This window comes from Oncorhynchus masou, chromosome 1 (assembly GCF_036934945.1).
Source record: "Oncorhynchus masou masou isolate Uvic2021 chromosome 1, UVic_Omas_1.1, whole genome shotgun sequence".
Taxonomy (NCBI): domain Eukaryota; kingdom Metazoa; phylum Chordata; class Actinopteri; order Salmoniformes; family Salmonidae; genus Oncorhynchus; species Oncorhynchus masou.
Genome location: NC_088212.1, coordinates 64,499,893 through 64,511,524, shown reverse-complemented (window position 1 = coordinate 64,511,524; position 11,632 = coordinate 64,499,893). Strand labels below are relative to the sequence as shown.

The 11,632-nt window shown below is 44.2% G+C and overlaps 1 protein-coding gene across 2 annotated transcripts in view; it reads left to right on the top strand.

Moving 5' to 3' along the window:
• Nucleotides 1-315: 315 nt before the first annotated feature.
• igdcc4 (immunoglobulin superfamily, DCC subclass, member 4) overlaps nucleotides 316-11,632 on the top strand; it is an 86,808-nt gene continuing 75,491 nt past the window's right edge. For both annotated transcript variants that reach the window (XM_064977382.1, XM_064977374.1), the window contains exon 1: nucleotides 316-631. In XM_064977382.1, the coding sequence (XP_064833454.1) occupies nucleotides 487-631 (145 nt within the window). In that variant the 5' untranslated portion in view covers nucleotides 316-486. The remainder of the gene's footprint in view (nucleotides 632-11,632) is intronic.

The window sequence follows — 11,632 nt, the reverse complement described above, 5'->3', positions numbered from 1 at the left end:
CTGTAGTGACGCCTCTTGTACTGAAATGCAGTTCTTTAAACGCCATTCGTGAGCCCAATATAGCGAGATTGATTCTAGTTTTTTTGACGGCTATATAGGCACGGCTGCGGCACACAGCAGTCTATTCACAGGCGTAGAGCTCAATAACAAAGATAGGGGGTGTGTGAAATTATTGGCAGCGTTTCAGGTGACTCCAGGAGACACCTAAAGTGGGACTTGCCAGTGTGTTTGAGGGAGTGCGTGTGTATATGTGCATACGTCCGTCCGTACGTGTGTGTGTACGAGTGTGTGTGTGTGGAGCAGCCAACACACACTTACATTCGCTCACAACATGGCGATGAAAGGCCGAGAGACACCACGGCTCTCTCCCCACTAAATGCAACCATGTTCTGAGTGAAAGCAGGGTACTATGCCAAAGGGAAATACATTAACTAATAGCCAACTAATAGTCTATTTCAGAGAGTATCTAATTGCGGATTCCATGATATGCATGTTGATCGCGGTATAGCTGGCTGTAGAGACCCGCACGCTGCTTTAACCCTCTGCTGGAAATCAATGCTTTACATGGCGGTGGAGACTATCTGGTTTTTCTATCTACTTTCGTTGGGCTTCTGTGGACCATCCGTTCAAGGTAAGTCGCTTAGATTAATATACATGTTATTGACTTGGGCATGCCTTTCAAGTTAGTAATGTGTTCTATTATAGTTCTCTTTCAGAACATATGCAGGCGCGATAGGAAGAGATTGGTTAGTGAACACATTTTGCACCTTACTCGTTGCAGTGTTTGTATCTAACTGTTGAGTCTAGGTAACAGGACTATGTTAGCTCTATCTAGCAAAGGCTATAACGTTCTTACTTTTGTTCAATAGCCCATTCGTCTTCCAGCACACGCTGTCGGGTTTCTCTTTATACCCAAATGCTGGACTGCCGGTTACAAAGTTAGTTGCACATATGCAACTATGTAACCATTATCTGCCCATAACGTATTTAACGTTACAGTGGAGGCATGCGTTCATTGGAGACATGTGCTGTGGGGTTGAGTTTGAGGAATGTGAGTTGCGTTTCAAGAGGTTTAAATAATGAGCGTTAAACATGTGGCCTGTGGGTTTTCTGCACAAATATCATTTCTCACAATTCAAAAGCTTTGCCGGTGGGACAAAATCGTTTTTCAGATGTCACGATTTATAAATCTAATGCAATACCCCATATTGCTACAACAGGAGTTTGCCTCTAGTAAGGTGTATGCCTACATAACACTGTTATTACAATTATTTATGAGCTGCTCTCATACCTTACACACGAAAACGTTTCTTATCAATTGTCACATAATTGTATTTATGTTTGTGCTTTTGCCTCGAAACAATTTAAGGCTTATTATATTTTGTGATGTTTGAATCGTCATATCGAACATGTGCCTTGTGTTTTGGGGGCTTGGGAGTGGATGCACTTGGTCGCTGCCTTTCAGGCATCGCGGTGGCCTTCAGATGAAGAAGGGAAGCGGTGATTTGAGAGCCATGGAGCCACCGATAGGCGGCGAGGAAGCGAGGCAGCCGGGCGCTGAGCGAGAGAGACCAGCCACAGAATTGTCGACAAAGAAAAGTGCAGGAGCACGAGAGTAGAAACTTGAAATGGGCCGATGGGATTTTGTTCTGCTTTAGCCTATCTGAAGTAGCTCACGTTAGAGGAAAGGCAAACATATTGGATCATTGCTTTGAAAAACGTGGATGAATAGTGGTAACAGGGCTGACAATGCTTTCCTGTTAATCAAGATGCATGGAGGAGCATCCCTGTTCTACCTGAATATGTACAAGTGAGACTTCAAGTATGTCTCACAAACCTATAGGATGGGTAAAGAGGTTGTTGATCATGTAATTTGGACTAATGCATTTTCAAGGCTAAAGAACACAAACTGTGTTCCATGATAATGCATTTTCTACCCATTCTATTCCTCATGCTGTCACAATGAGGTTTAAGCTGGAGATACAAACTACAGTACATTACCTTGAGGGGTTGTGTGTGTGTGTGTGTGTGCTCATGTGTGTGCTTGGAACAGACAACAGTGGCATGTGCTCATCACAAGGCCCATAGTAGTGTGTGTGAGCATCTCCCTCAGCCCTCATACACCCTAGGGTGTGTTCCCACAGCCCACAGTGGAGCATTGTAGAGCCTTCACTGGACTGGTGGGAGCTTTCCTGTGTGTGTGTGTGTGTGTGTGTGTGTGTGTGTGTGTGTGTGTGTGTGTGTGTGTGTGTGTGTGTGTGTGTGTGTGTGTGTGTGTGAGTGTTTGTGAGAGTGGCATGTTTGGAGAGAGAAGGAGGAATGTTAAGGATGGTGGGTTGGTTGGGGGGGTGTTGTGGGAACTGGAGCCGGCGAATGGAGGTTGCTGGGTGGGAGTAGGGGGTGATAGTGGGGCAGGGATGAATTGACTGGAGAGAGTTTGGGTGCATGGGATGTCGCTGTATCAGATCCACAAACAAAGAGCTTGTTTTTTCCATTTGAAAGATCAAATGAAAATATGTTGACTCCTCTGAACTCATCAGGAACAAATGAATGCTGTGAGAGTGAGTGTCTGTGTGTTTAGATAAGCTCTCTGTCTCTCTCTCTCCCTCTAACCCAGTACTCCCGCTAGGAGTGTCACATGCACACCGACCAAATTACTGGGGTTTCACTGAACCCTCATCACTACTTCACTCAAAAGAGGCATCCTCTCTATGGTTCCCAGCGTTGTCTCCTATTCTCCATTACTCTCTAATCCTGACTCCCTCTAGTCATTCTATCTCATCCATGGTCAACAATTTAATGCTCAGTGTTAATCAGCCCACTGACCCCTGCTTCAATTTGACTCCTCCTCACTCTTCCTACCTCTGTCTGAGGCTCGACTGACCTCTGTCCCTCCTAGTCATTCATCATTGGTCCTGTTCAATGCCTCCCTCCCCTTCATTCCCACCTTCCTCAATGTAATCACAGATATTATATCACAGTGCCATCCGTTTTATCACCAAAGCCCCATATACTACCCACCACTGCGACCTGTACGCTCTCGTTGGTTGGCCCTCGCTTCATACTCGTTGCCAAACCCACTGGCTCCAGGTCATCTACAAGACCCTGCTCGGTAAAGTCCCCCCTTATCTCAGCTCGCTGGTCACCATAGCAGCACCCACCTGTAGCACGCGCTCTCTGGTCACCCTCAAAACCAATTCTTCCTTTGGCCGCCTCTCCTTGCAGTTCTCTGCTGCCAATGACTGGAACGAACTACAAAAATCTCTGAAACTGGAAACACTTATCTCCCTCACTAGCTTTAAGCACCAGCTGTCAGAGCAGCTCACAGATTACTGCACCTGTACATAGCCCATCTATAATTTAGCCCAAACAACTACCTCTTCCCCTACTGTATTTATATTTCTCCTTTGCACCCCATTATTTCTATCTCTACTTTGCACATTCTTCCACTGCAAATCAACCATTCCAGTGTTTTACTTGCTATATTGTATTTACTTCGCCACCATGGCCTTTTTTGCCTTTACCTCCCTTATCTCACCTCATTTGCTCACATTGTATATAGACTTATTTTTCTACTGCGTTATTGACTGTATGTTTGTTTTACTCCATGTGTAACTCTGTGTCGTTGTATGAGTCGAATTGCTTTGCTTTATCTTGGCCAGGTCGCAATTGTAAATGAGAACTTGTTCTCAACTTTCCTACCTGGTTAAATAAAGGTGAAATTAAATAAAATAAAACAAATTAATTGGTTGTGTTTGGTGAAAGTAGTAGGTTGGTAGGTGTTACCCATCCAATCATATATAGATCTGTTTTTTTCCCAGGAGTTGAGTTAGGAAGGATATCTAAAATGGAACAGGGCCTATATCCACCCAATCCATCCCTATTACATGCCACTGACTCAGTCCTAGTCTGCAGCACCCCACCTCAGCCCCTGTCTGCAGCACCCTACATCAGCCCCTGTCTGCAGCACTCTACATCAACCCCTGTCTGCAGCACCCTACATCAGCTCCTGTCTGCAGCACTCTACATCAACCCCTGTCTGCAGCACCCTACATCAGCTCCTGTCTGCAGCACCCTACATCAACCCCTGTCTGCAGCACCCTACATCAGCCCCTGTCTGCAGCACCCTACATCAGCCCCTGTCTGCAGCACTCTACATCAACCCCTGTCTGCAGCACCCTACATCAGCCCCTGTCTGCAGCACCCTACATCAACCCCTGTCTGCAGCACCCTACCTCAGCCCCTGTCTGCAGCACCCTACATCAGCCCCTGTCTGCAGCACCCTACCTCAGCCCCTGTCTGCAGCACCCTACCTCAGCCCCTGTCTGCAGCACCCTACATCAGCCCCTGTCTGCAGCACCCTACATCAGCCCCTGTCTGCAGCACCCTACATCAGCCCCTGTTGCAACAATGACTATTGCGCTTGGCTAAAGTCATTAGCATTATTTGAACTTTGTCTGGCAAAAATCCGCTTGTAATCCAAGCCGTCTTATTTTATTTATTGTGCCCATATCTCAATCCCTTGGTCCTTGAGGTGTGATTGATGTGTTTCTGACTGCCCAGTGGGGTGGAAATGGCATGTTTTATAAGCATGATGAGTGTAGTATGTGTCTTTGTGTGTGTCTGACTGTGCCTACATGTTTGCCTACTAGGATTGTGAGGTATCCAGATTGTCATACCGTTTCTCTACCATACCGGGGTATACGGGGTGCACATTTTTTGACGCACAAAACAATTTGGGCAACAGCGATCTTAATCCAGGAGAGGGTTGAATGTCTTTGCTGTAAACAAGAAGCTGGACCTTGACATCTAGCCACCTAGCTAGCAAGTCAGAAAACCAAATGAATAGCTGGAGCCCTGAGCCAGATATGATTTATTTGACACATCTTAGATTTCTTCTGGTTATACTTAACTTATAAGCAGTGGCATAGGACGCAACCCCCGTAACGGTATTGAAAATCATACCGTCTGTATTTCGAAATACCCTGGTATATGGTATAAACAGCATAACGCCCAAGCCTAGTGCCTACTCTATTTGTATGTGAGTGCATCTTGATCCCCCTGGAGATACACAGCTAAATTAGGATGCATATTATTTAAAGAGGCCCCAGGCTGAATTTGAGCTGCATATCTTTGTCCAGTGAAGATGTTGGTTTGTATGGCTGGCCCGGGTGTGTCTGTTCATGTTTGGTAGTGTCAGAGGACCAATCCTAGTCTCAGAGGTGGTATAAAGGACTGTTCAGAGGGAAGTAGCTTGAATGAGACAGGAAGACCTTCCATTTTACTGTATGTCTGGCCTCTGGTGTCTACTGGGCTCTTTATTGTGGTGGTCGTCTGTGGTTGCACAAGTTGGTGGTTCAGAGAGCTTCCCTTCGACTTTAACCAGATTACTGTCAAATCTTAGACGAGTAGTCAGGAAGCTGACGATAAAGAGGCATTGATGCCTTTGGCCATTAATATAGTCAAATCCGGAAACTATCATTTCGAGAAAAAAAGAAGATTATTCTTTCAGTGAAATACGGAACCGTTCCATATTCTATCGAACTGGTGGCAACCCGAAGTCTAAATATTGCTGTTACATTGCACAACCTTCAATGTTATGTCATAATTATGTAAAATTCTGGCAAATTAATTAAGATATAGTCTTCACACAGTTCGCAACGAGCCTTGCGGCCCAAACTGTTGCATATACCCTGACTCTGCTTGCACTGAACATAAGAGAAGTGACACAATTTTCCAAGTTAATATTGCCTGCTAACATGAATTTCTTTTAACTAAATATGCTTCTGTGTATTGGTTTTAAGAAAGGCATTGATGTTTATGGTTAGGTACATTTGTGCAACGACTGTGCTTTTTTCGCAAATGCGCTTTTGTTAAATCATCACCCATTTGGCTGAAGTAGGCTGTGATTCGATGATACATTAACAGGCACCGCATTGATTATATACAACGCAGGACCATCTCGTCCAAAAAGGCCGATTACCGATTGTTATGAAAACTTGAAATCGTCCCTAATTAATCGGCCGTGCCGATTAATCGGTCGACCTCTATTTCATACTACCATGTGTGTGTAGTAACACTGTAATTGCTCCCTAGTAACAATATTATATATAATGGAGTGGAATGTTTGTTGTTGTTATTACCGGTGCACCAATTCAACTTTTCTGTGGTAGACTTTTGATCTGCACCAGAAAGTTGAATGTGTATGTGTAACGTACGCCATGATGCTGAGATCCGTCCACCTGTGAATGTAAGACGTCCATCCTCCTGCACTGTTGGAGATGTCTGGTCTCTAAAGCCTCCTTCCCTGCTCTGATGGCTGCCAGCTGGGATAAGTGCAGAGCTCATTCTGTTCAATTAGACTGCACCTAAATCTCTGTAGGCTGACGTCTAGGATTCCTCTAAGTTTCTCAAAACAACCTTTACACTTAAGCCAACTCCACACTAAAAAGGCTTATTGGTTTTTGGTTGATGTACAGCTACTTATTTGCCTCATCTCTGCAATCGGTTTGGGATGATTATTTAATCAACCACAACACATAGGCCTACTCCTTTTACATGGTCACGAACAACTGCTGCACTGCATGACCCGCTCAGTACCGCTCAGTCTATTACCCAGTACTGGCTGTGGGGAGTTCCCAGTACTGGCTGTGGGGAGTTTTGATGTTCTCTAGAAATATATATCAGTGCCAATGGGACTTCAGAGAGAGCGTTGTGAGTATTGATGCCCTCCCCCCGGGCTATAAACAGCCCAGGATCAATAGTGCTGGATCAATATGCTGTGTGATACGTTTATCACAGGGATGGGTCCAGTCAGATGATCCCCAGAGTATTTCACTACAGCTGGGGCTGAATGTTAAAACACTCAGGTGCTGCTGCTGTGTGTCCACTGCCTACTGTCGGCTAGTTTTAACAGGACGATACTGCTATCTTGAAGAAAAGTAGTTGATTTGATGGATTCATTTTTGTATTGTATAATGCCACACGGTAACTTCATCAATATATTTGATTTAGATTGTTCTTATTTATTATGTCTGGCTCATTATGGTTTGTTAGCTGTGTTATCTAAGGGATAATCATTTTGCTGTTGAAAGACGTGTCTCCGTGTGGTAAACGAGTCACAAGCTACAGGCTACATGTTTTTGTTCTGTTGCTAGTGTGTGTGTGTGTGCTTTAGGCAGAGATGGTGATTTGTGTGTGTGTGTGTGTGTGTGTGTGTGTGTGTGTGTGTGTGTGTGTAAGAGCAGGGTCTCTTCCTCACGGCGCTGGTTGGGTAAACAGTCATGCGATCACATTCCTTCCATTCCGCACTGCTGTCCGCTCAGTCACATGACCAAGGAGGAGTAGCATGGGGCTTGCAGTGGGGAGGGGGACTGAGGAGGGGAGGGGCTGCTGCATGAGGGGCGAGAACCCTGATTGAGTAGACAAGGTGCAGTGTAGGGCCCAGACCCAAATCAATCCCTGGCCCCTACCTCTAAACACTATTTGCGTATCTGAAAAGATAAGAAGGGTATAAAAAATATGGTATAGATCGCGCCCTGAATGCTGATTGGCTGACAGCTGTGGTATATCAGACCATATACCATGGGTATGGCAAAACATGTTTTTTACTTGCTCTAATTACATTGGTAACCAGTTTTTAATAGCGATAAGGCACCTCGGGGGTTTGTGGTATATGGCCAATATACCACGGCTAAGGGCTGTATCCAGGCACTCCACGTTGCGATGTGCTTAAGAACAGACTTTAGCCCTGGTATATTGGCCATATACCATACACCCTCTTACCTTATTGCTTAATTAACCCTCTTTTATGCTAGGTGAGGTTTTCCACCATATTGCTTAATCCAATCAATGACTGTATATATGAATGGACCAATCCATTGATTATGTGACACCATTCATTCCTACGTGAAGACTCAATAGCGCATTGAAACCAAATGAAGTCGCTTAAGATGTCGTCTCATGGAGACATAACATGCATAATTTGAGCTGCTTCAGGAAGCGACATTGCAGGCTAGCTCAGTGCTGCCCCCTCTTATTGAGTAACTCAAGTCGAAGGCCGACCTGGGTACGGTATGCTGCCATTAGCAATTATCCTTATAGCTTATTTTAGGTGCGATTTGAAAAATAATAATTTTAAGGACATACATCTGGTGAATTAGAAGCAATTATTGGTAACATGATTGTAGTGTAATTTTAATTTATTATCATGAAGATTGACCACAAAGATCACCATTTTTTCATTCACTATAACGAGGGATCCCATTTTCTGCTAACAATGTCTGCAGTACCGTATTTGGCCTTGAACTTCGGTTGCTTCAATAAGAGGGGGCAGTTGTTCTCAGGGGGCATCCAATTTAAGAGACTGGAGGGGTTCAGTAGAAGCAGGAGCTAGGGGTTTATATTGGACTGGGCATAAGAGGTTGTACAGAGTACACATGGGCATACATACACAAACAAAATGGTGTAGCCTGTGACACAAATCCAACCATGATGTATGTATGTATGTACAGTTGCGGTCAAATATATTGTCCCCCTTGCACCATTCACTATTTCTTCTCAAATACATTGAAAAACCTTTGGTCTTCACATGTATTTGCTTGGTTTACAACTGCACAGAACACCCCCCAAAAATCTAAACTTAAAATGATTTATCTCACTTAAAAGTCCAAAAATGGACTAAGTTATTAAAAATTGAAATTCATTTGGTTGGAGGCAAGTGAGTCTCGTTTATTATGTAGTTTTTCTCACCTGTGGTAAGTTGCAGGTGCCTACAGGGTAAAATAGCAATTTAACCTGTTTCAAAAAGAGAAAACAGAACATTCTAACCAGTATATGACCAATGTATCATCATGATTCATAACAAACCACCAGCCAGTTTATATCAGTGCTGCTGATCTCTGCCTCGTGAAACTATCAAGTGTCTCCCTCCGAAACCACTTGGTTGAATTGATCAAATAAATTCTCACAGACACAATAATAAAACGTCAGGGGGTTAGTTCTGGGTTTTGAATAGTCTGTGTCCCTCTCTCTCCAACCCTGCAGCTACAGTATATGACCTTGTGGTTGCCCTGGAAGGGCTTTCCCCTCCTGCAGCCTACTGTCCGTCCCATGTTAGTTTTGATGCTGGCGTTGTTGACCCATTGATGTAGCCGTGGCCGCACCAAGGCCCCGAGCCATATGCTGCTCTGAGGCCCTTTGTAAAGCCTATAGGAACACAGGGCTGTGATTGGAGCAGCCCGGGATTTGCATGAATGAGTACTGTACATAGAGCGAGCACACCAGCAGTCATGAAGCACTGGAGGGGAACAAATGCTAGCGCAGGCCATGTTTCTCTTCTCTGTTGTTTCTCTCTCCCCCCTCTCTTCTTTCTCTTCTTCCCCCTCTCTCTCTCTCTCTCTCTCTCTCTCTCTCTCTCTTTCTCTCCCCATCTATATATCTGTCTGCCTCCTATTGTTAATATGTTGCAGACTGTCCTTTCGAGTATAAATATAAACATGAGTGGGAAAGAGTTGAGCTCCCTGGGCCTCTCCTACCTCTCCTGAACTGCATTATGATTGGTCACTTTACTGTATGCCTGGCCTATATGATAAACAGTACGAATATGATAAAGAGTATAAATCCAGTTTGTGCCAACTTGAGAGCGGTGTGAAAACTCATGTGGGTGACTGTGAGAATCGTGCTGTAGCTGAACCACTGGAACGGCCAGCACCTGACACTGCAGCTGCTGCTGGGGTGGCGTGCCTTTCTCCACTCAGTGTGTGACTCAAACTCTACTCAGCCTATCCTGGATGAAATTACAGCATGTGGATATTACTCTTGAGAATCAAACTGAAAATCACCACCAAGGCAATGTATTGTTTAGTGTTTCCCAACTTCTCCATTGTTGTAGTTTGGTCCAGAGACAGACAAGGTACATAGATGGAGCAGAATGAATATGACCCACACTTTGGGAAATATAAGGCAATATGCAGTATATTCCATGTCGTATGCCAAAAATGGACTGGCAGTTTTGGCAAACGCCAGACGGGTTGGTCCATCGTCAGTCCAGTGGGTCTGCCTAATTGCGTAGAATGATCCTAATTTTGCTAATAATGCGGGCCTAGAGGGAACATGAGGACTAAAACAAGAGCCAAAGTGATATGCTAACAGGGGAAGGCCCCTTGCCTCCCCTTCAGAGAGAGATGTTGATGTGCTTTACCTCTTTGCCCTCCACGAGACAGTGATTCCGTTTTTCTCCAGGAAGAATCTGATAACATTAGACCCTACTTCAGCAGGCTGTAGGTGACGCAGATAAAAGCTATTAGGTTAAATGTTCAGACAATTGTGAGGTATGTTTGGCTGTATAACATTGGCGGCATGTCAATGTTATTGTACACGGAGCTCCCTAGCGCGTGGTGAAACTGGAGAGTCCCTCCCTGCCCACCTTGGTTAATGGCTGCCTGGGACTTTCCTCCTTCTTGTTGCTGCAATGTTTGACAACTGATTTTAATGACCCTTCCTACTATGCATACCTGTTATGATAAATGTCTTTCTTGTACAGTTATTCATTTAGATACAATATTGTGTATTTGTGTAATAATTATGAGGATATGGACATTAAAGTTAAATAAAAGTTAAATATATATATATTTATATATACATTTTTAAATATGTACATTAGCAGATACCTTTTCCAAAACCACATGTAGTTGATATACAGTGGGGCAAAAAAGTATTTAGTCAGCCACCAATTGTGCAAGTTCTCCCACTTATAAAGATGAGAGAGGCCTGTAATTTTCATCATAGGCACACTTCAACTATGACAGACAAAATGAGAGAGAAAAAAAATCCAGAAAATCACATTGTAGAATTTTTAATGAATTTATTTGCAAATTATGGTGGAAAATAAGTATTTGGTCACCTACAAACAAGCAAGATTTCTGTCTCTCACAGACCTGTAACTTATTCTTTAAGAGGCTCCTCTGTCCTCCACTTGTTACCTGTATTAATGGCACCCGTTTGAACTTGTTATCAATATAAAGGACACCTGTCCACAACCTCAAACAGTCACACTCCAAACTCCACTATTGCCAAGACCAAAGAGCTGTCAAAGGACACCAGAAACAAAATTGTAGACCTGCACCAGGCTGGGAAGACTGAATCTGCAATAGGTAAGCAGCTTGGTTTGAAGAAATCAACTGTGGGAGCAATTATTAGGAAATGGAAGACATACAAGACCACTGATAATCTCCCTCGTTCTGGGGCTCCACGCAAGATCTCACCCCGTGGGGTCAAAATAATCACAAGAACGGTGAGCAAAAATCCCAGAACCACACGGGGGGACCTAGTGAATGACCTGCAGAGAGCTGGGACCAAAGTAACAACGGCTACCATCAGTAACACACTACGCTGCCAGGGACTCAAATCCTGCAGTGCCAGACGTGTCCCCCTGCTTAAGCCAGTACATGTCCAGGCCCATCTGAAGTTTGCTAGAGAGCATTTGGATGATCCAGAAGAAGATTGGGAGAATGTCATATGGTCAGATGAAACCAAAATATAATTTTTTGGTAAAAACTCAACTCGTCGTGTTTGGAGGACAAAGAATGCTCAGTTGCATCAAAGAACACCATACCTACTGTGAAGCATGGGG